Source organism: Stegostoma tigrinum, chromosome 7, assembly GCF_030684315.1.
Source record: "Stegostoma tigrinum isolate sSteTig4 chromosome 7, sSteTig4.hap1, whole genome shotgun sequence".
In the NCBI taxonomy this organism is placed as follows: Eukaryota; Metazoa; Chordata; class Chondrichthyes; order Orectolobiformes; family Stegostomatidae; genus Stegostoma; species Stegostoma tigrinum.
Window position 1 is genome coordinate 53,605,722 of NC_081360.1, and position 25,808 is coordinate 53,631,529.

Here is a 25,808-nt window from a genome sequence, read left to right on the forward strand (position 1 = left end):
TTGGATCCATTCTTGGTTACAAGGTTAGGATTTTAATTCGAAACAAAAGTCTTCTCTGAAAAGATGAATGGTTACATAAAAGCTCTGACATTACCCAGCAGTGTAGCTGGACAAGTTGTATATAATAAAAGTCATTGTTCAAAAGGTAGCTGTAAATCTTGAAACTCTATAAAGCAGACCTTGATATGTTTTATTTCTAGGGACTAGATTGTATATTCTCTTTAAACTCAAGTTGCCTCAGATTTTTCATTGAACAACAATTAATGGCTTTTATTCTCAAAACATTCTACTGGATGTTTTTACAAACACTCCATTTGATGTGGATCGGCCACTACTTGAGTATCTTGATGTCTTTGCAAGGCAATTTGTAATCTGTGCAATCTTTTGATCAGTTTCAATTATAACGCATTTCATTTTATTGAATTAGGAATTATGGTCCTAAAATGCCAATTTTTTCATGTCTTATGTGGTGGACATGGTGATATGGCAATTTCAGGCCCACACATTAGTGTGTGAGGACCATTTCTGTGACTTGGTTTCTGTTTCTGAATTGATGAGCCTCAGTTCATAATGACTATTTGGTCCTTTATCCACCATGTTCCTGAAGAACCCCATTCCTTTTTGGACAATGAGTTCACACCTCAATTTTCAGAATTCTCGCTTCTCCTAGCCCTTCAAGGAAAAGAGATGACATCCAAGAAGGCTTGTAACATAGCACAAACCCTCTGCCAATCAGTTATAGAGAATAGAAGAGGCAAAGGGATAGCATTTACTGCCTTGATGGTTAAAGGGAGCCTTGCAATATGGTCCTGTTTTTCTTTCTTTAGTCATTCATGATGAAGGATCATCATATATTATAGTTATTATTTGAAAACTCAGGATCTAACGTGGACTGAAACATGCATTACTTTAAGTTAAACTTGTTTTTTTGTGTTATATGCATTAAAGGAAGGACATTGTTAGTTGTATGAGTTTTGTAAGCGCTGCCAAGTTGTCTGAAGTTTTGCTTATATACGTCTAAATGAGCCTTTAAAACCTGTGGTAAATAATTCAGTGCGTTAGAAAAAAGGATAGGATAGAAAATAAACTGCTGTTGCTGAGTCACAAGGTGTCCTTTGACACACAAAGACAGAATGACAGAACCATCCAGAAGGTCAGGCAGAGTGCACAGGTTTCTTTTAGAAAGAACATAAGAACTAGGAGCAGGAGATAACAAGGTGTAGAGCTGGATGAACATAGCAGGCGAAGCAGCATTGGAGGAGCAGGAAGGCTGACGGTTCGGGCCTAGACCCTTGTTCAACTCGAAACATCAGCCTTCCTGCTCCTCTGATGCTGCTTGGCCTGCTGTGTTCATCCAGCTCTACATCTCGTTATCTTAGAATCTCCAGCATCTGCAGTTCCTACTGTCTCTGAAACTAGGAGCAGGAGTAGGTCTTCCGGCCCCTCAAGCCTGACCCTCCATTTAATAAGATCATGGCTGATCTTTTTGAGACTCAGCTCCACTTACGCACCCACTCACTATAAGCCTTAATTCCATTATTGTTCAAAAATGTATCTAGCCTTGCCTTAAAAACATTCAGCGAGGTAGCTTCAACTGCTTCACTGGGCAGGGAATTCCATAAATTTACAACCCTTTGGGTGAAGAAGTTCCTTCTGACCTCAGTCCTACAAATGCTTCCCTTTATTTTGAGGCAATGCCCTCTAGTCCTAGTTTCACCTCCTAGTGCCTCCACCTTATCTTTTCCCTTCATAATCTTAATTGTTTCTATAAGATCTCCCCTCATTCTTTCTGAATTCCAATGAGAATAAGCCCAGTCCACTCAGTCTCTCCTCATAATCCAACCCTCTCAACTCTGGAATCAATGGAGTGAATCTCCTCTGCACCCCCTCCAGTGCTAGTATATCCCTTCTCAAGTAAGGAGACCAAAACTGCACACAGTACTCCAGGTGTGGCCTCACCAGGGCCCTGTACAGCTGCAGCATAGCCTCCCTGTTTTTAAACTCCATCCCTCTAGCAATGGCAGACAAAATTTCATTTGCCTTTTTAATCTGCTGCCCCTGTAATCCCACCTTCAGCGATTCATGCACAAGGACACCCAAGTCCCTTTGCACAGCAGCGTGCTGCAATTTTTTACCATTTAAAACATAGTCCATTTTCCTGTTATTCCTACCAAAATGGATGACCTCACACTTATCAACATTGTACTCCATCTGCCAGACCTTTGCCCACTCACTTAGACTATCTATTACCCACTGCAGACTTTCAAAGTCTTCTGCACACTTTGCTCTACCAATCACTTTAGTGTCATCTGCAAATTTTGACACACTGCACTTAGTCCCTGGCTTCAAATCATCTATGTAAATTGTAAACAATTGATGTCCCAACATTGATCCCTGAGGCACACCACTAGCCACTGACCGGCAACCAGAAAAACACCCATTTACCCCTACTCTCTGCTTTCTGCTGGTCAACCAATCCTCTATCCATGTCATTACATCACCTGTAATACCATGTAACTTTATCTTTTGTAGCAGCCTTTGGCGTGACACCTTGTCAAATGCCTTCTGGAAATCCAGGTACACCACACCCACAGGTTCCCCATGGTCCACCATGCAAGTAATGTCCTTAAAGAATTCCACCAAATTAGTTAAACGTGACCTACCCTTCATGAACCCATGCTTGGAGTTCCCAATGGGACAATTTACATCCAGATGTCTCGCTGTTTCTTCCTTCATGATAGATTCAAGCATTTTCCCCACTCCCGAAGTTAAGCTAACTGGCTATAGTTACCTGCTTTTAGTCTACTTCCTTTTTTAAACAGTGGTGTCACACTGGCTGTTTTCCAATCTGCGGAACCACCCCAGAGTTCAGAGAATTTTGGTAAATAATTACAAGTGCATTTGCTTGAAGGAGACCATTCAGAGAGAAAACACATGTAATAGCAACAGTGCAGCTTAGCAATCTCCAAAACAGTCAGAGCAGAAGACAGTAAGTCCTGAGCAATTAAAATACAGTAAGGAAAAGCTCCAGAAACAGGAGTTTAAAGAATGCGTATTAAGACATTGGTGAGCTGCATTATCAGTTTTTAAGGGTCTCAGGAAGAGACGGAAATAAAGAAGTAACATCTAATGAACAGATAAATTTGCTGAAAAAGAAACCAGTTACAGCCATTACTGAACAAGGAACTTTAAAACCTGGAATAAATTTCCAGTCATATAGTGACCAAGTAACCATTATCAACTGTTGAAAATAAAAATTGATTCTCTAATGTCCTTTAGTCAATGGGAAATTTTGCAGAACCAGAATGAGCCGAACTGATTGTTTATTTGTATTTTTGTTTTTGTGAATTGTTATTAAAGTCTATCATTTCAGCAATGTTGAAAATTGTTCAGGTATGTCCTGTCCACAAAAAAGCAGGATCAGTCAAATATAGTCAGTTACTACCCCATCAGCCTACTCTCGATCATCAGTGTGAGAGTAGGAATCAATGGCATTTCTGTCAATTGACACTGAGTGTCAGTGATAACCAGCTCACTGACACTCGCTTTGGTTTCCACAATGGTCAGTCGGCTGCTAACCTCATTACAGTTTTGGTACAAACATGGATCATCACACTGAACACCAGCAATTAAATGAGAGTGAGTGCCATTGACATCAAGGTAGATTTCACTGAGTGAGATATTAAGGAATCTTGTAAAACTAAAGTCAGTGGTAATCAGGAGGAAAATTTTCCACAGCTTGAAATTGCAACGATCAATCATTTCAATCCATAGACATCAGATGGCACCTAAGTCCAACCATCTTTGGCCACTTTATCAATGACCTTCGCTGCATCATAAGGTCAGAACAGGGGATATTTGCTGATGAATGCGCAATGATCAGTGTCATTCACAGTTCCTAAGATATTGAAACAGCCAATGGCCATTTGGAACAAAATCTGGACAACATTCAGGCTTCGACTGACAAGTGGAAAGTAACCTTTGTTCCCGAAACGTCAGCTTTTGTGCTCCTGAGATGCTGCTGGGCCTGCTGTGTTCATCCAGCCTCACATTTCGTTATCTTGGATTCTCCAGCATCTGCTGTTCCCGTTATCACTTTGTTCTACACAGATACTTAAATTACTCTCTTTAAGAAGAGTCAATCCAACAACTTCCCAATGGCATGACCATTGTTGAATTCCCTCTATCAACATCATCGGAGTTATCATTGATCAGAAACAGAAAGGGATGAGCCATATAAATATTATCCTTACAAGAGCAAGTCAGAGTTGGAAATTCTGTTGCAAATAGCTAATTCCCTAACTCCTCAAACATAGCACTAACTAAAAAGGCACAAGTTTGGGTTGTGATGAAATACTCCCCACTTTCTGGGGTGAATACATCTCCGGGACAAAGCAACTTATTTGATTGGCATTCCATCCACCAACACCAACATTCACTCCGAATACCATTGAGCTACATGGTCAGTAGTCAGTATCATCTACAAAATGCAGTGCTGTAAACCACCTTCAAGACCACATTCCAAAGCCATGACTTTTACTTTCTAGAGGGTCACCAGCAGCAGAACATGGCAACATCAGCATTGACCATTGTCAACGTAATAATAAAGTTTAAATCGAATCATGCCAGCCATAATCTGCTGGTTTACCTACCCCTTTCTGTGGATGTACATATTCCCCATGAACTGTAGCAGTTCAAGAAGCCAGCTTGAGACCACCTTCTCCAAAGCAGTTAGGATGGTCAGGAAATGCTGGCCAAGCCAGCGATCTTCATATCCCTTGAAATAATTTTCTAAAATCTGTGAAATAGCTAAAAGTAAACTTACCCCAACTTTTTTGACAAGCCTGTGAATCTTTGTCATCAAATTTACAGGAGGATCAACAGAAACCCATTGTGATACCTCCACAATTATGGTCATCATTGGAGAATTGTAAGTGCATAGTAATAATCTCCAAGCCAACCGTAACTGATATATAAAATCTTTAGTAAAAGTTACATGCTGCACAACTGGATCAAGAACCTCAGCGGGAGCCTCAGCACAAGCTTGAAGAACATCATCTCATTTTCCACTTAGGGACTCTGCAGCCTCTGGGACTCAACATGATGTTCAATAAATTTGGCACCAGATTCCATCCTTGTTATGTTTTTTACCCACCCCCACACCCAGTCCTGTCACGACATGTGTTGCTTTTCACCCATTCTCAGGCCTGTTATCACATTTGCATGGTTTGCTTGCAGCATAGACTGCCCATTCCCTGTTACTGTCAGCTGTCGTGATCACTTATTCAGCAATCTGGTCTGGCATCTATAATCGCCTGGTTTACCTTCCTTCTCATCGATCTGGTCACCCGCCACCACCCCCCACCCCAAGGTACCGCCAGACTTGCTGAGTTTTGCTGACAATTTCTGGGGTTTTAGGACCAAGAACCAATTTGGTTATAATAGCAGAAATGAGATTACTGGAGACAAGGGCTAATATTTACTACATTGTCAAGATTCTTTTTTTCATTCATGCCATGATGTGAGTGTCACTCGCTAGGTCATTATTTAATGCTCGCCCTTTATTGTCCAGAGGGCAGTTAAGAGTTAGCCACATTGCTGTGGATCTGGAGTCGTATGTAGGCCAGATCAGGTAAGGATGGCTGTTTCCTTCCCTAAAGGGCATTAGTGAACTGGATGGGTTTTTCTCCAACAATCAGCAACTGTTTCATGGCAATAATTAAACAACTGTTATTTCTAGATTTTTGTTAAATTCAAACTCCACCATTTTCCACAGCAGGATTTGAACCAAGGCCCCCCAGAACATTATAATAAAATGTGAGGCTGGATGAACACAGCAGGCCAAGCAGCATCTCAGGAGCACAAAAGCTGACGTTTCGGGCCTAGACCCTTCATCAGAGAGGGGGATGGGGGGAGGGAACTGGAATAAATAGGGAGAGAGGGGGAGGCGGACCGAAGATGGAGAGTAAAGAAGATAGGTGGAGAGAGTGTAGGTGGGGAGGTAGGGAGGGGATAGGTCAGTCCAGGGAAGACGGACAGGTCAAGGAGGTGGGATGAGGTTAGTAGGTAGCTGGGGGTGCGGCTTGGTGTGGGAGGAAGGGATGGGTGAGAGGAAGAACCGGTTAGGGAGGCAGAGACAGGTTGGACTGGTTTTGGGATGCAGTGGGTGAGGGGGAAGAGCTGGGCTGGTTGTGTGGTGCAGTGGGGGCAGGGGACGAACTGGGCTGGTTTAGGGATGCAGTAGGGGAAGGGGAGATTTTGAAACTGGTGAAGTCCACATTGATACCATATGGCTGCAGGGTTCCCAGGCGGAATATGAGTTGCTGTTCCTGCAACCTTCGGGTGGCATCATTGTGGCAGTGCAGGAGGCCCATGATGGACATGTCGTCAAGAGAATGGGAGGGGGAGTGGAAATGGTTTGCGACTGGGAGGTGCAGATGTTTGTTGCGAACTGAGCGGAGGTGTTCTGCAAAGCGGTCCCCAAGCCTCCGCTTGGTTTCCCCAACGTAGAGGAAGCCGCACCGGGTACAGTGGATGCAGTATACCACATTGGCAGATGTGCAGGTGAACCTCTGCTTAATGTGGAATGTCATCTTGGGGCCTGGGATGGGGGTGAGGGAGGAGGTGTGGGGACAAGTGTAGCATTTCCTGCGGTTGCAGGGGAAGGTGCCGGGTGTGGTGGGGTTGGAGGGCAGTGTGGAGTGAACAAGGGAGTCACGGAGAGAGTGGTCTCTCCGGAAAGCAGACAGGGGAGGGGATGGAAAAATGTCTTGGGTGGTGGGGTCGGATTGTAAATGGCGGAAGTGTCGGAGGATAATGCGTTGTATCCGGAGGTTGGTAGGGTGGTGTGTGAGAACGAGGGGGATCCTCTTGGGGCGGTTGTGGCGGGGGCGGGGTGTGAGGGATGTGTCGCGGGAAATGCGGGAGACGCGGTCAAGGGCGTTCTCGATCACCGTGGGGGGAAAGTTGCGGTCCTTAAAGAACTTGGACATCTGGGATGTGCGGGAGTGGAATGTCTTATGGTGGGAGCAGATGCGGCGGAGGCGGAGGAATTGGGAATAGGGGATGGAATTTTTGCAGGAGGGTGGGTGGGAGGAGGTGTATTCTAGGTAGCTGTGGGAGTCGGTGGGCTTGAAATGGACATCAGTTACAAGCTGGTTGCCTGAGATGGAGACTGAGAGGTCCAGGAAGGTGAGGGATGTGCTGGAGATGGCCCAGGTGAACTGAAGGTTGGGGTGGAAGGTGTTGGTGAAGTGGATGAACTGTTCGAGCTCCTCTGGGGAGCAAGAGGCGGCGCCGATACAGAACAATCCCCCAGAACATTACCTCGCTCTTTAAATGAATAGTCCAGCGATAATGCAATTAGGCCATTGCCTTCCCTTATACAATTGTATCATTTACCAGACTGTAACCTACTTCAGATATTGTACGACAGTTAGAATTGGAAGACACTTGGCTATCTCTCCTCCCTAGCAAATTCAATATAGCAGACTAGAATTAACTTGGTCTTTGGGATGTTTTAATGTGTGACTGAGTCACATGACAACCTGGAGTAGGAGTGGGCCATCTGGCCCTTCGAGCCTGCTCTACCATTCAGTAAGATCATGGCTGATCTTTTAGTTTCACTTACCCACCTTCTCACCATCACCCTTAATTCCTTAACTGTTCAAAAAGTTATCTATCTTAGCTTTTACAATATTCAATAAAGAAACTCAAATATTTCACTGGGCATGGAATTCCACAGATTGACAACACTTTAAGTGGAGAAGTTCATCCTCAGCTCAGTCCTAAATCTGCTCCCCTTAATTTTGAGACAATGCCCTCTTGTTCTAGTTTCTCCTACCAGTGGAAACAACCTCCCTGCCTCTATCTTATCTGTTTCCTTCATAATTTTATATGTTTCTCTCAGAACCTCCGTCTTTCTTCTAAATTACAATGAATATGATCCCAGTCTACTCATTCTCTCCTCATAAGTCAATTCTCTCAACTGCGGAATCAACCTATTGAACCCCCTCTGCACCCCTCCAGAGCCAGTGCATCCTTTTTCAAGTAAGGAGACCAAAATTGCGTGCAGTACTCCAGGTGTGGCCTCACCAGCACCATACACAGCTGCAATATAACCTCTCTATTTTTAAATTCCATCCCTCTAGCAATGAAAAACAAAATTCCATTTGTTTTCTTAATTTCCTGCCGTTCCTGCAAATCAACCCTCTGCGATTCATCCACAAAGACACCCAAGTCCCTCTGCACAGCAGCATGCTGCAATTTTTACTGTTCAAATAGTAGCCCTTGTTACTGTTGTTCCAACAAAAATGGATGACTTCATATTTATCAACATTGTACTGCATCTGCCAGAGCTTTGCCCACTCACTTAAACTATCTATACTCCCCTGCAAACTTTCAGAGTCTTCTGCACACTTTGCTGTACCACTTGTCTTAGTTTCATCTGCAAACTTTGACATGCTACACATGGTCCCCAACTCCAAATCTTCTTTGTAAATTGTAAACAATTGCAGCCCCAACACTGATCCGTGAGGTATGGCACCAGTCACTGATTGCCAACCGGAAAAACACTCATTTATCCCTACTCTTTGCTTCCTGTTAGTTAACTAATCCTCTAGCATGCTAATATATTACCCATAATGCCGTGCATCGTTGTCTTATACAGCAGCCTTTTATGCGGCACCTTGTTTAATGCCTTTTGAAAATCCAGATAGACATCTATTCGGTCCTTGTTGTCTATTTAATGTCGTCATAGAATTCCAGTTAGTTAGTTAACTTTCATGAACCTGCCTTTCATGAGCCCATGCTGCATCTGCGAAATGGGATTCTATCTAGATGTCTCACTATTTCTTTGTTGATGGTATTTTCCCCAAGCATTTTCCCCACTATAGTAGTTAAACTAACCAGCCTATAATTCCCCATCTTTTGTCTACCGCCTTTTTTTCAAACAACAACATCACATTTGCTGTTTTCCAATCTGCTGGAATTGCTCTAGAATCCAGCAAATTTTGGAAAAGTATCATGGGTGCATTTGTTATTTTGTTTGCCATCTATTTTCTTACCCTGGGATGCATTCCATCAGGGCCAGGAGATTTGTCTACCTTTAGCTCTATTAGCTTGCCCAACACTACCTCTTTCTCATTATCTATCTTACTTTTCTTTTATAGCTTTTGTTGTGGCTTTCTGTTGATGTTTAAAGTTTTCCTAATCTTCTAGCTTCCCACAAATCTTTGCCACTTTATAAACCTTACCTTTCAATTTGATAGCCTCCCTTATTTCCTGAGACATCCATGGCTGATTACCCCTTGTTGTACAGTCTTTCCTTTTCACTAGTCTATACTTCGGCTGAGCACTTTGAAAAATTGCTTTGAAAATTTTCTACTATTCTTCAACAGTCCCACCATAAAGTCTTTGCTTCCAGTCTACTTTAGCCAACTCCTCCCTCTTCTTGTTGCAGTCTCCTTTGTTTAAGCATAGGACCCTGTATTGGATTTTATCATCTCACTTTCCATCTGTATTCTAAATTCAACCACACTGTGCTCGCTCCTTCCAAGAAGATCTCGAACTGTAAGATCATTAATTATTCCTGTCTCATTACACTGGACCAGATGTAGGATAGCTTGCTCCCTCCTCGGTTCCATTACATACTGCTCAAGAAAACTATCATAGATATATTCAATGAACTCCTCCTCAAGGCTGCCTTGATTGACTTAGTTCGATCAATTGACGTATAGATTAAAATCCTCCATGATAATGGCCATACCAGTTCTAGAGGCATTAGTTATTTCTTTGTTTATTGCTCATCCCAAAGTGATGTTATTATTTGGTGGCCTATAGACTATGCCTGTCAGTGACATTTTCTTAGAATTTCTAATTTCCACTCAAATGGATTCAACATTATTCTGCAGAGAACCTGTATCATCTCTCACTATCACCCTAATGACATCCTTAAATATCAGCCTTACACCTTACCTTCCTGTCTGTCCTTCCAAATAGTCTGATACCCCTGGGTATTGAATTCCCAGTCATGACCACCCTGCATCCATGTCTTCATAATGGCTTCTAAATCATACTCTTGCGTAATGATTTGTGCTGTTAACTCACCTACCTTGTTTTAAATGCTGTGAGTATACAGGTAAAGTGCCTTTATGCTAGTTTTTAATACCTTCGTTTTGAATTCTAACATCTCCATTTATATCTCCTGAGCTTTCCTTCCTCTTAACTTCTTTCATAGTCTTTGGAGTAGTTAACCTTCTGGCACACATGTTAATCTGCTGCTTTCTTTTCTATTTACCATTATACTTCCTGTCATTTTCCCCTTCCCATCCCTCCAATTCACTAGTTTAAAGCACTAATGACCATCCTATTTATCCTGTTCACTAGAACACTAGTTCCAGCTCAGTTCAGATGTAGACTGTCCCAACGGTACAGATACCTCTTGTTCTAGAATTGATGCCAATGCCCCATGAAATGGAACCCTTCTTTCCCACACCACTCCTTTAGCCATGTGATAGCTTCTTAAGACAATTTGCACATAGCTCAGGTAGTAATCCAGAGATTATAACCCTTGAGGACCTTTTCTTTAATTTCATTTCTAGTGCTTTATAATCCCCAAATGGGTCTTTATTCCCAGCCTGGCCTATGTTGTTTGTCCCAACGTGGACCACAACAAATGCATCCTCTCCCTCCTACTCCAATATCCATTCAAGCCGGTCAGAGATGTCCCTCACCCTGGCACACGTCATGTCGGACTCTCGATCCTGCTTACAAAGGATGGTATCAATCCCCCTGATTATACTGTCTCCTACAACTACCACTTGCTTTCTTGCTTCCCCCCTCTTATATCACAACACAGTGGTCAGCTGACGCTTCCTCCCTGCAGCCCTTTTCCTCATCCACACGGAGCAAGTACCTTGTACCTGTTGGACAAGGTCAAGAGCTGAGACTCCACTGTTTCTGAATTTAGTATCTCCCTACGTGCCTCACTTACAATCACCCCCTGCTGTCCCTGATCACTGATTGAATTTGAAGTACTTAATATACCAGGTGTGACTGCCTCCTGAAACAAAGCATCCAGGTAATTCCCCCTCTTGCCAAGATGTGCCACAGTGTTTGAAACTCAGATTCCAGCTCATCAGTTCCGGGCCAAAGTTCCTTGAGCAACTAACACTTGCTGCAGATGTGGTCACTGCAGTTTGCAATGGAATCAACCAGCTCCTACATCATACATAATGAGGAGAAAGCAGCATGTTTACTGTTTAAAAACTGGTGTCTGATGTGGGTATGCCATAGTGATGGAATGCATTAAGAGACACCCATCGACACATGCCACAATGCCAGCCTATCATCCAGCTGGGAATTCCACACCTTTTCGTTTGTGCTTTCAGGAACTAACCTACTTTGGCCAAAGTTGACTAGGTGTAGAGCTGGATGAATACAGCAGGCTAAGCAACATCAGAGGAACAGGAAAGCTGACGTTTCGGGCCGAGACCCTTCTTCAGAAAGGCCCTTTTTTCTGAAGAAGGGACTCGGCCCGAAATGTCAGCCTTCCTGCTCCTTTGATGCAGCTTGGCTTGCTGTGTTCATCCAGCTCTACACCCTGTTATCTCAGATTCTGAGAAATAAGAAATAATTCTTATTTTCGCAATAAATCACTCATTTTGTTGCTTGGTAAATAAAGCTGGTTGATCGATTTTTTTTATTTTAAACCGAAAATAGATAAATTATCCAAATAGCCAAATCAGGAACTCCTCTAAAGAGAGAGGAGCATATGGTCCAGTAGGGTTATGACGATTTTTTAGTTGTGCAGTTAACACTTTACATTTATCATTGTGGAGCACAAAATGAACAGAAGAATTCATCCTCTGTTGCTCCACAATTTTAAAGTAAAAGCTATTGTCACTCGTCAGCATAATTAGTAAGAATTTGTTTCTTTTTCAGGTCAGAGGATGTCCAGAACCTCACGTAACATGGTATAAAAATGGACAGCTTATCCCAAAGAATGATCGGTATGTTACAGAGCAAAGCACACGTGGAACTTTCAGCCTAGTCATAAAACAAGTGCAAAAAGATGATGCTGGAAAGTACACATGTGAAACTGCTAATGTTGCTGGAGTTCGCCAAGTTACTGTGGAATTAACTATACAAGGTATGCCCATGTAACTAATCTGGTGGAATAATGATTCTAACTGATTACATAGCAAGTGAAGTGAACAGGAAGATTAATCCTTTGCTAGCTGTTTCCTTTTAAATAATATTATTGCCAAACAGACTCCCGCATAACATACATCTTCATTTCTATTTTACTTTATGCTATGATAGCTTCGTAGTTATTACTGCTGACTTGTAGTGCCGGGGACCTGAATTTGATTCCAGCCTTGGATGACTGTCTGTGTGGGGTTAGCATGTTCTCCCTGTGTCTGCCTGGGTTTCTGTTGGATGCTGCGGTTTTCTCCCACAGTCTAAAGATGTGCAGGCCAGGTGGATCAGTCTTGGGAAATGCGGGGTTACGGGAATAGGATATGAACTGGGTGTGGATTGGATGCTCTTTGGAAGGTCATGCAAACTCGATGGGCCAAATGGCCTCTATCCGCACTGTAGGGATTCTGTGGTTCTGATAGGAACATTTTCAATAATTTTCTCTGTAGCATTAAAAATTTTGTATCAAACAAATGCCTGTACTGTGCAAGTTGTCAAAGTTTTTGTAGGGAATGGGAAAACTGCAGTGGCAAAGAAAAAATATGTGAAAGAAAGGAATATAATGATTTGCTCATGTTTCTACTTGAAAAAGAACAAATCTGTTATGTGAAAGGAGTTTTTTCATGTGTCTTTTATTAAACAAAGTGCACCTATCAAAAATCTCAATCTGTAAGAGAAAATATATCTCTATTTTTAAAGTACATATCTTAATTTAGAAATAATGGGGAAAAATGTAATAATTAACAACTTCCAAAACAATCACATTCTTCAAACTAATATAATAAAATGTGAGGCTGGATGAACACAGCAGGCCAAGCAGCATCTCAGGAGCACAAAAGCTGACGTTTCGGGCCCAGACCCTTCATCAGAGAGGGGGATGGGGAGAGGGAGCTGGAATAAATAGGGAGAGAGGGGGAGGCGGACCGAAGATGGAGAGTAAAGAAGATAAGTGGAGAGGAGAGTATAGGTGGGGAGGTAGGGAGGGGATAGGTCAGTCCAGGGAAGACGGACAGGTCAAGGAGGTGGGATGAGGTTAGTAGGTAGCTGGGGGTGCGGCTTGGTGTGGGAGGAAGGGATGGGTGAGAGGAAGAACCGGTTAGGGAGGCAGAGACAGGTTGCACATCCCTCACACCCCGCCCCCGCCACAACCGCCCCAAGAGGATCCCCCTCGTTCTCACACACCACCCTACCAACCTCCGGATACAACGCATCATCCTCCGACACTTCCGCCATTTACAATCCGACCCCACCACCCTAGATATTTTTCCATACCCTCCCCTGTCTGCTTTCCGGAGAGACCACTCTCTCCGTGACTCCCTTGTTCGGTCCACACTGCCCTCCAACCCCACCACACCTGGCACCTTCCCCTGCAACCGCAGGAAATGCTACACTTGTCCCCACACCTCCTCCCTCACCCCTATCCCAGGCCCCAAGATGACATTCCACATTAAGCAGAGGTTCACCTGCACATCTGCCAATGTGGTATACTGCATCCACTGTACGCGGTGCGGCTTCCTCTACATTGGGGAAACCAAGCGGAGGCTTGGGGACCGCTTTGCAGAACACCTCCGCTCAGTTCGCAACAAACAACTGCACCTCCCAGTCGCAAACCATTTCCACTCCCCCTCCCATTCTCTAGATGACATGCCCATCATGGGCCTCCTGCACTGCCACAATGATGCCACCCGAAGGTTGCAGGAACAGCAACTCATATTCCGCCTGGGAACCCTGCAGCCATATGGTATCAATGTGGACTTCACCAGTTTCAAAATCTCCCATTCCCCTACTGCATCCCTAAACCAGCCTAGTTCGTCCCCTCCCCCCACTGCACCACACAACCAGCCCAGCTCTTCCCCCCCACCCACTGCATCCCAAAACCAGTCCAACCTGTCTCTGCCTCCCTAACCGGTTCTTCCTCTCACCCATCCCTTCCTCCCACACCAAGCCGCACCCCCAGCTACCTACTAACCTCATCCCACCTCCTTGACCTGTCCGTCTTCCCTGGACTGACCTATCCCCTCCCTACCTCCCCACCTATACTCTCTCCACCTGTCTTCTTTACTCTCCATCTTCGGTCCGCCTCCCCCCTCTCCCTATTTATTCCAGCTCCCTCTCCCCATCCCCCTCTCTGATGAAGGGTCTGGGCCCGAAACGTCAGCTTTTGTGCTCCTGAGATGCTGCTTGGCCTGCTGTGTTCATCCAGCCTCACATTTTATTATCTTGGAATTCTCCAGCATCTGCAGTCCCCATTATCTCTGATACATTCTTCAAACTACTTTTTCTAGGCCTCTTTGAGCGTCTGAGTTGACTATATAAACCTAAAAGAAATGTCATAAACAAGTTCACTTGCCACTCCTTTCTCAGACAGTACGCAGTTTTGTATAGTTCCAGAAAGTTGTGCAGGAAGTGTATGTGCAATTACAGACAGATCTGCAATACCACCAGATTGAGCACAGACAAAGAGTTGTATTTTTACCATGGAGGCAGGAATCTTGTGTTGGGTCCTGTTTCCATGGAAATGCATGGAAATGCTCCAGGGATATGATGGGAGTTGAGGATCACAATTGAGTCAGAGCTGTTGCCTCTGGAGATAGTTCAGAAGTGGCTTTGAGAGTGGGTGAGTGCCAAGATGGACTGGTCAGAAGGACCACCTAGGTTCACTAAGGCTCTGGCACAGTTTTATAAATGGATATTAGGTGCTTTAATCCTCAGCGCTCATCCATCAGCCACTTCCATGGCATCCCATGTGATGCCATGTCACCTCCATGGACATTTGCACTATACCCATTATAGGCTGGACCTTAGGTGCCATGTGCAGATGAAAATAATAGCTTCTAACAATCTAATAAGAGTTATCACTCATACATATTTGCTGCTGAAGAAATCTCTTATTCATGAAACACTTTCAAAGATTTGAAATCCTATCAAGTGGTTAAATTGTTACAAAAGCAGACAAACTTCCATTCACCAAGCATGTAAAGGACAGACAAATCTTTTAATAACCTCAAGTCTGTCACCCAAAATGTGAACTCAGTATTTCTGCTGAGGTAAGTGGTTTTGGATCGTTTGAAACTCAGCCAAAGCATCTGAATCCCAACCATTGACATGCTCAGTTAATCAAAGTGTTGCCTGTCAAAAAAATATTACCCTTCAACCCCTCCCCTGATCCACTCCACTCTGTTTAATTTGGAAAGCTTTAGATAACCGTCTCTGTGATGGGCCATAGTTTCCCTAGGGAAGTTACTATATAAAATGGCTGTGTTTGCTGCAACTGCACTTTGCAGAGTGCTCTCGCTGCACACCATTACAGTGCCTGTGTCATCACTATTTTTAAAAAGCTGCTTTGATGGTCATCATCACCACTAGTAATCTCTACAGCAATTCATTACCATCTCATGTTTTTTAAAAAGAAAGTGTTGTCTATTCCCATTGAATCCCTCAGCTTGGGATTTTGATCTGTTTTGGATGTTTGTCGATTGCTGCCTCAGCCAACCCATTCACCTCCCACCCGCTGCTTCTGCCCTCACTGAGGGGAGCAGTGAGTGAAGCAGGGAGTAGGAGGGTGGGGGTACAAGAGAAGGCTGAGAATGAGGAGGAAAGAAGGATCAATTGGCACACAACAGTGACAGCAGTGACACTAAGGTCCCTTCCAATGTGGAGGCGCAATTATAACACCAGTAACAGTAATATGGCAGGTGATACAATGATGTTATATATTGTAAGGATGGCACCTACTTCAATAAAAACTCATTGTTATGATCTTCCGTTTATATTCCTCTGCAACACGCAATAGTTGCTGTACTGTACAAAAGCATTGTACCTAGAAAGTACATAATTCATACAAAGTATTCAGAATAGTTTCAATGTACATTTAAACAATCCACGCTGACTTAATGGTGAGATCAGCTCAAGTTTGGCTCACTTGAAGCAGTGCTATAACATGCTGACCCCTGTTGATGTTATATTTTCAAGAAATATAGTCTGTAACTGGATGGCTGAGCAGGCAGTCAAATAAATCTTCTTGCTGAATGGACATTCATCAATATCAAAGATCTTTTGTTTCAGAACGTGTGAGGCTGCTATTGATGATTGTGAGGCATTTAGTTTTCATAGCCAAATACATTAAATTGCAGCGTTCGAAAAATGATTCCAAAATTCAACCATAAAATCCTGAAAATCAGTGTAATGGAAATAAATTTTCAACCCACGTGATGTACTTGGCCAAGTCAAAGGCCTTTCCTCACAATTGTTATTCAGTTTATATCCTTTTGTTTGAGATTTATTGCAGCTATTTGTCAGTTTTTGTTAGTTTCATAGGTTGGCATATACAGTTCCATTTGGAATCAGATATTAAAACTATGTGTTTAGTATTCAGCCAGTCTTCAGGCCTCTCACTAATAATCTTTTTATTACACAGAGGCTGAACTGATAACTAGCATTAGTAGGTTAGTGACGAAGATCGGTTTCAAATCCGCACTTCCAGCAAATCCCACTGGATACAGAATGGGCATAATAATACGTAATAGTCCGTGGTGTCTTCCACAAGGAATATGTGACTAGGATCACTGAACATTGGAAAGTTTTCAGGTATTACAAGTTCATGGAATGAGTGCTAAATACCCAAGACTTTCCTGTAAAAAATTATGTGAACAATATACCATTTTGAATTTGGAAGTTAAGTGGTTTGCAGTGTGGCAGAGAAACCCTGTGAGTTGCAAAGTAGCATGATTTCCAGGTCAGCTGCCACTTCTTATTCATTAGCGTTGCAAATACAGCACTTGGCATTTAATTTCCAGGTCAGTTTCACAGTGTTGCTCTGTTTGAACATTATTCCTTATAAAATCCCAACCAAACGTTTGGCCTAGTAATTAGAAGCGTAACTATCTCTTTCACAACAAAATGATTGTTAATGGCTGTTGTCCAACCTCTCTACCCCAGAAGGTGAACAATTTAGTGCAGAGTTTCATTGCTTCAGACAGTGAATTATTGGAAATTTTAAAGATTGCTGTATGTGTTTCCTTCCTGCCTTCCTGTTTTCACTATCCTTCTTATTTCATCATTGTTCTTTTCCTGCCCTCTTTCTTTCTCTTGTGCTTGATTTGACGCTAATACCCTGTATTTATACCCTTGCACTGTTTATTTCCAAAATCTTTTACCATTGATTAATTATAAATGTTAAATATGACTTTTAGATTTATTGAAACTAATTGCATATTTTGAAATGCATTTACAATGCCTACTCGTTAGATTAGTTCAGAAGTATTTTGCCTGCAAGGTCCTGAAAGTGCAAAACTGATGAGGGCATAGCGAGAGCAGCATAATCTGGGGGCTTGCTGAGTAATGGGACAACATTGAGGCCAATTATAACTCACTTAAAACATAATCACTTAAGAGTTAAAATCATTGTCCGATCTAACTAGTAAGCATTATAAATGTATTTCAAAATATACAATTAGTTTCAATAAACCTAAAAGTCATTTTTAACATTTTGTAAATAGGACAGCCTTCTAGCTGTTTCTAGTTAAAGATGGGAGTTTGGATTGCAGCAGTAGACCAGTGTATGTTATGGGCACCCTTTGCAAATCTAGTACATTATTTACATCATCTGTACTGTAGGACTTTGTGTATTCTGAGTAAGAGAGGCAGAATATTGGAGAGTGAGTCATTGCAATCCAGCCAAATACTTACTGTGTACATCAAAAATAATTCTAGGGTTTTTAAAACATTCTTTCACAGGATGTATGCGTCTCTGGCTGGGTCCGCATTCTTAAATGCTCTTGAGAAGTTATGAGTCTAATTCCCCTGAATAAACTCTTAGGCCCAGGATTTCAAGCTCTCATTGGATCCAAGCTCACTGGTTCCTCATCCAGGTGACAAGTGCCATCTTTGTCAGGATTAAACAAGATGATACATTTGTAATTAAACAGGTACCACAGGCTGTAAGAGGCCTCTGGGTTTTACTGCACTATGCTGGATTGGCCCAGCAGCTGGACACCATCGGCTGCACCCATGTAACCATCAGAGCGCCCAGTGACTGGCCAGTGAGATCCATCAACAGAAAGGGCTTCCATTCCCCCCATGTACATCTGGCCTGCAACTTACAACAAGAATTTTCTCCATCTGTAAAGTCACCTTCATCGCAGCCGTCATGCTCCTTGCATCCTTCACCCGTGTAAACTACCTCAGATCTTCCCAAGATGCATGGATGGTTCCTAGGGGACAAGGGAAAGCCCTCAAAGACAAATCTATTAATTCCTGTCTAGGACCACCAGACAGAGAGACAAAGGCAGTCCAGCCAATGCCATCTACTTGGCGAGGTAACCATTGAGCAGAACATCAGTCTTCTGAAGATGTGATTTGGTGTTTGGAATGGCCAAATGGTGTTCTTAACTGCCCTTTTGTAAGGATCTCTGTCATTATGATGAACATCTGCACTTTCCATAACATGGTGCCTGGAGAGGCAAAGTCTTTGAGGACAGTGAGGCTCTGGAAAGGGACAGCTTATCAAGGGAGGATCAGAAGAACATGGAGCTGCCCCTACAGCATGATGAGCTGGTCATCTCCATCATTTTCTTGAGAAAGAGAACCTCCCTTCCATCTGTTATTACCTCCAGCATCAAAATGGATCAGCTTCAAAATTATATCTGACTTGCCCTGTGTGTTAAGCTTCCAGCTCTTATATTTATTTTTTTATTTTTTTATTGGTGCAGTCGAAGGCTTTGCTGCAAACCACAGATCTCTAGGACACCTACCTCAATAGTAGCAGCAGTGCAGTATATAATTGAGTCTGACACTTCATTGGATCCACCTCTATTCTTACACCCACTGATTCTATGTGAACAACACCCTGTTTCTGAATTCCTGATTTTCTGAAGAAGGATCCATCAGCTTTCCTGCTCCTCTGATGCTGCTTGGCCTGCTGTGTTCCTCCAGCTCCACACCGTGCTATCTCAGACTCCAGCATCAGCATTTCTTAATATCTCACACTGTTTCACATATCAGTCATGAGCTCAGGCTACCAAAAATGTGAACTTCAGTTAGTTTTTCATCCGAAGTGAGTTTCTAATAAAAAAAACAAACCTAGTTCCTGTTTTGTAACTATCATACAGGAAAATCCAGCACTTGGTGTTCGACATGGCAAGTGATGTAGCGTATATCAAAATGGGGAAAAAGCTAAGTATCATAAAAATTGATGTTTCAGATTCAGAAGGACTGTGCCAGTAGGTGGAATCTGCTCATCAGTGCTCTCTCAGCTGATGTTAAGTATGTGACGTGAGCAGCAATATAAAATGCAGAGTAATTACGTGCAGGGCTTTCTATTGATAAAGAAGCAGAACTAATATAATAATAGGTACAATTATTAGCTTAATAAAAACCGAAAGAACTGCAGATGCTGCAAATCAGGGACAAAAACAATTATTAGCTTTATTGATAAACTAACGAATCCAATTCTTTGAATTAATTGATTATACTTTCAGAAACACATCTAATCAGATTTATATTTATTTAACATTCATAAATGCATTCTAAAATATATCATGTATTTTAGTGAATGGTTTAAAACATCTAATATTTTGTAAATATGACAGCACCCTTTTAAACATGAAAGAAAACAAACTTCAGTTGTAGATTGGAGTTTTGATCAGCACAGTACATCAGTGATATATTGGACACAATTTTCAAAATGCCTGTTATTAATGTCATTAGCGCTCACGCGTTCTGACTGGGAGGAAATTATAAACTCTATGTGGGTGAACACTGCAAAGAAAAGATTGAAACTGAATATCCTGATGTTTTTGGTTTTTGAAGATGCATTCAGCATTATATGCTGTATTCCTTCACAATGCATGTTAAAAGTCAAAGAAGTAAATCAGAAAAATACATTTGAAGTGTATTAATTAAAATAACTTGACATAGGTTGATCAGTTTCCTATTAATACCAGTAATGAATTCAACAAATAAATTTTAACTATCGCTGTGAGATTTACAAGTGTCACTGTACTTGTTTTATCACATACTTAACCTATGTGCTGTTCTCCCCTTCAGGCAACCACCTCCCAAGGTTCATTCTCTGGCTTTCTATCTGCTTTTGTAGTGCCCTCTGTTGGTGGATTAATATCATTGAATCAGTCGCTAAGAGAATTTGCAAGGGTATTCACACATGGAAACAGGAAGACAGATGTAGAGAGATTGGTGGGAAGAACATTATCTGTATCTGTAAGCTTGACTGAAGCTATTAATGTTAACAGACCTCATCTAACATTTTGCAGGAGTCACCAGGTAGCAATTAAGACAGCATGCCCTGATAAATTGATTTTACCCCCTTTGCAAGCCAAAACCCTTTTCTGATAAATGGGTTTAACTCTCTTTCTGCCTTCTGTTTTTCTTGTATCATGCAGTTAATCTTTCCTCATGGTTGTGATTAGGTTTTTTGTTAATTTCTGACTTTTCATCATTTTTCTGCTTTTCGTTTCTTTGCCCATTTATATTTTTAAGTGTTTTATTTTCACTTAACCTGTTGCAAATGTGTTGGCAATGTCCATGTCACATTTTGAAGATATTTGTAAGATTTCTGTTTTATGTTGTTTTTGTCTTGTCAATATACAAAATAGTTGGTCCTATTTTGTTTTAGAGTGCAAGAGGTATTTACAGCACTTCATTTTTGCCTTAATTGGGAGCTGATATTTTTAAGAGCGATGGTATAATTTTAATTTTTATTTCTGATTTTATTTCTGTCATTTCTTCATGTCATTGCTACAGATTGTTTGGCAAAATTCTGAATTAGTCTATCTGCTGACCCAGTTACTGCAAGTACAATTCCCAAAATTCATTTCAGATAGGTGAATTATATCTTGAAGGGGTTGTTGATGACTGCACCTGACAGGATGTCAGTCAGGATCTCCTGTATGTTCATCGCTTTTATTATCTCTGCTTTCATGTAGCATCACAGAAGGTACAGTGATTGGGCTGTTCCTGAGGAAGCATCCACCTTTATGGCTAGTCAGGCATTCCCTTATCTTGGCCATGCCATTGGATCTATTCTCCATGCTTCAATTCAAAGCACAGATCTCTGCCTCTGTTAATACGTTGCCAAATTAATCTGTTTGTATCTGTCATTACCAATGGGTGACTGAACACACAACACATCTCATGTAGCTTGAACTACTTGATAGCCTGTCCTTTTGTTCTTGTTCTTAAAACTGCTTCAGATAGGCCAACTCTACATGGATAACTTAGTGTCAATAACAATAAAGAAAAGCTTAATGTCTGAAAGTCATTTTCCACAGTAACATCAAATTCTTTAGATTCTTCTTGCTTTATTTATCACTGTGTAGAAGTCTTCAGTGCTTATTTGACGTGGCTATGATTTAGACCTGATCCTCTGCAGCTGGTAATAGTGTTTTGGGCAATCCAAAATTAATATTTAAGTGGAACAATTATTTTTCCAAATCTCCCATCAACTGAGAGCAAAACTGTAGTAGAGCAGATGTCATACTATATTCTATTATTAGTATTTCAATTTATATTGTAACTTATGCATCTGTCTACTGTATCACAAATAGACACAGTATAATGTGCCAAAATGGTAACTAAGTTGTCATTTTTATGTGTTTATGCATATTTTTTGAAAAATTAGAGGAAGACTTTGAACATACTTTGTTTTTGTTATGATACTCACATTTTCTGATGAAATAGGAAGAACATTTTGTTTAATATTGATGAATCAATATAATTTCTGTAGAAACTGGTATTGGGTAACATTCAGCAAATCTCATATAAAACTTTAAGTCTTTGCCCGACCCAGATTAAGGTTGCATTGGCAAGCTACATAAGCCATGCTTCAGTATATTTAACTTGTTCTAACATGTATCAGAACAGGCAGTTGATTGTGTGTTACACTATACAGATGAGCACTCCAAAAACTGGACTTCTGCAAATATGACTTTTTTGAGCTGTGGTTTTTTTTATATTACAGAGGATACCGACAGGAAATATGGATGGCCTTCCAATACCAATGCTTCCAGGTATATACGTATTTAACAATGTCAAATAATAGTTTGCAATAAGGAAAGAAGTCAAAATTTGGAAATTGATCTTGACCTTACTTTCCTGCTAAAAGTTGTGTGGGTAGATGCTCAAATCCACAGGGCATTTAATGACAAAAGCTGACAAGCCAGGGATTCTACTGAGCAAGTGGTGAGGATACCATGAAATTTTACCTCGATTACAAGCTGCTGTAGGTTGACAAGGTAACCTTTTACAGTACACCAGTCATCTTTTTATGTTGTTCTAGTTTTTTTTCCCAATCAGTTAATCTTTCCGAGAACAGCTATAGCTACAGATTTCAAGACTCTTCTTGATGAAGGTGGTCATCCAGTAGCACACCTCTTCAGAATGAGCCTGAACACTCAATAATTCAATTCAGGCCATTCTAAAGAGATTCCAGGACCACAACGATTACTGTATTACTGTGTTTAATGCAACGAATATTCTGTGCAGGAAAAAATTCTTTCTTTCAATGATAAGTTTGTCATTTTAAAAATTGAAGCAATGTAATTTATCATGGTCTTCCAATTTACCATTTATATTTTTTTTATAGTCATACAGATGATAACAGAATCAGACATCTATTTTTAACACTGAAAAACCCAGGTTTTTCTAGATTTTCCTTGTAACAGAAGTCTCTAAACCCGAAAACCAGCCTTGTGACTTTGATTTGCGTTGAATCCAAAGCTCAAGTTGTGTTCTGGTGTCTAATGCTTTAAGAGAGTACAGGGAGCTCAGGATGTAATCTGAGCAAACCATTGCATGGTCTAATTTTGTCTGACTTTTATGCTGCAGTTCTGACCAAAGAGCTCAAAATTTTATTGACTTTATTGCTTGCAGCTTGTTCATCACCATTTATTCCACAATCACTGATTTTCCCTTCAATGTGTAACACATTCCATTTCTTTATAAAATTTAATTTCTTTTGCAGATTACACATTTCGTGCAATTTATTCTGCAATTTCTGAGTTTCCAACCAGAGTTCAACTCCCACTTTGTTTACTATCTCCTGGAAGCATAGAAAATTTAGAATCTGAGACCAGATTATTGATGTAAATTAGTAATAGTATCAATACACATCCTTTGATAATCCGAGTGAGTACATTGTTACAATTTGATAGCACTCTTCTGACCAAGTTTTATAATCCTTCAGTCAGCTTTTCTTATCCATTGCCAACATGTACCATAAGTGTGCACTGTTTAGAGGACTATTAATGAAACCTTCACATGCATCTTTATCAAGTGCCTCCTTGAAGTCTAACGAAGAGCATGATTACTACAATCTACCAGGTGGAAGAAATCCAGGAAGTAGGTCAGGCAAGATTTTCTTCTCTGGAGTCCACTTTAATGACTACTACTTACGTATTTCTATATAGATTAATCTTCAGTTTTACACCTATAACCAATTCCCTTATTTTACATAGGCTTCAAGTGACAGTCTCATGCATTTTGAAAACAAGCATCTTGTTGACCTATTTCCAATCTTCTAGTACTTCTACAATATCCAAGAGCTCCTTCATACTAATTGTTAAAGCTTTACTTCTTCTAAATGTCATAGAACATTACAGCACAGTACAGGCCCTTCGGCCCTCGATGTTGTGCCGACCTGTCATACCGATCTCAAGCCCATCTAACCTACACTATTCCATGTACGTCCATATGCTTGTCCAATGACGACTTAAATGTACCTAAAGTTGGCGAATCCAGTACCGTTGCAGGCAAAGTGTTCCATTCCCTTACTACTCTCTGATAAAGAAACTACCTCTGACATCTGTCCTATATCTTTCACCCCTCAATTTAAAGCTATGTCCCCTCGTGCTCGCCATCACCATCCTATGAAAAAGGCTCTCCCTATCCACCCTATCTAACCCTCTGATTAGCACTTTGGAATAAATACAGCCTATTCCTAGGGACTTAATCCTTTCGAGTTTATCCAGAACATCCAACTCTCTTACATTGGAAGTGTGCCTGCATTAGCTCTCATTTGGGGAGACCTATGTGCTCATGCCTTCCCATGGAGATATAGAGTGAGGGAGTCATGGGATGCATGGATGTCAGACGTTGGCAGGGATGGTCAATGTGGGTTTTGTCCAGGTATTTTACCTGATTCAACAATGTTTACATAACATAACATAAAAAGAACTAGATGTGGATAACATGGCATTGAAGTATCCAACATCATTGTTGGAGAGATGCGATAGCATTAGAGAGGATGCAGCGAAGATTTACCAGGATGTTGCCTGGGCTGGAGATTTTTACTTATGAAAGGTGATTGGACAGTCTGAGATTGTTTTCCGTGGAGCAGAGGAGTCTGAGCACGGACATGATTGAGATGCACAAAAATTATGAAGGGCTAGATAGGCTAGATAGAAGGAACTTTTCCCCTTGGTGGAGGGATCAATGAAGGGGGGAATAGGTTTCAGGTAAGGGGCAGGGGATGTGAGAATTATCTTATTAATTCAGAGGGTGGTAGGAATCTGGAACTCACTGCCTGTAAGGGTGGTAGAGGCAGAAACCCTTGTAACATTTAAGGAGTGTTTAGATGTACAGTTACAGTGCCAAGGCATACAGGGCTATGGGCCAAGTGCTGAAAGATGAGATTAGAATAGTTAGGTAGTTTTGACTGGTGCAGACTCGATAGACTGAAGGGCCCTTTTCTGTGCTGTAGGTTTGTATGACTTTTTGACATTTACTACAGTTGGCTTTTATATGCATTCACAAGCAGAGACATATCTGGCCTTGTAATAAGCTTTGCAGTTATATCAGCTCCTGTGTTTTTGTTCGTGTTCTGTACTTCAAATGGTACCAAGTAAGAAGGTGATCCCCGGGTCACATGTTATGATACAGTGATCATATCACAACCATCGATCTTAAAGGTGTGCTGGAGTATTGACTGTAAGACATAACACAACAGGGGCATGAAAGTGGATGTAATTGGCATGGATGTGGCATTGAGGGTGTAAGGTGGAAGTTGGGTGAGGAGTATAAGAGATTGAGGACCATACAGCATCTAAAACAACTGGTACAATGCCCCAGAGAAACGAGGCCAGCTTGTTTCTTCACTTGCAATCCCAAGAGTTGCCTTGGATTTGTTTCCAGGACCACTAGGCCTGATTCTACACTGCTCCAACATTCCTGGAGCAAAGATTAAGTCTGACAAAACCCTTCTAAATTAGGATAGGCCCTTCGAGTTGGGAAATTTCCCAACCCGACTTACTTGCTTCAGCAAAAATTTGGTACTGTGATCGTAACGAGAAAGATTGTAATTATTCTCTTGACCAGAACAATGTTAGTGATGTGTTTCATGTGGCAACTGGACTGAAGAGGTATGAGAGATTGGCATGAAGTTTTGTGGCAATCTAAAGGTTCTTGTCAGGCTGTCATAGTGTCGGTACCTCTCGGCCAGTAAGTCTGGTTCCAAGACCTACCTAGGGATGTGATTACCACAGGGGTGTGTTGTAACATTCACACAGGTTGACTATGTTTTTTTCAAAGCTGTGTGGCCCTCTTAATTCCAGCACAGCTAAGATCAGTTAACACCATAGATGGCGAAACAAACT

The 25,808-nt window shown here is 41.6% G+C and overlaps 1 protein-coding gene across 4 annotated transcripts in view; it reads left to right on the forward strand.

Moving 5' to 3' along the window:
* Positions 1–25,808, forward strand: part of LOC125454051 (myosin light chain kinase, smooth muscle-like) — a 399,944-nt gene that overhangs the window by 133,127 nt on the left and 241,009 nt on the right. For all 4 annotated transcript variants that reach the window (XM_059647275.1, XM_048534324.2, XM_048534323.2 and 1 more), the window contains 2 exons: positions 11,944–12,151; positions 22,178–22,226. In XM_059647275.1, the coding sequence (XP_059503258.1) occupies positions 11,944–12,151; positions 22,178–22,226 (257 nt within the window). The remainder of the gene's footprint in view (positions 1–11,943; positions 12,152–22,177; positions 22,227–25,808) is intronic.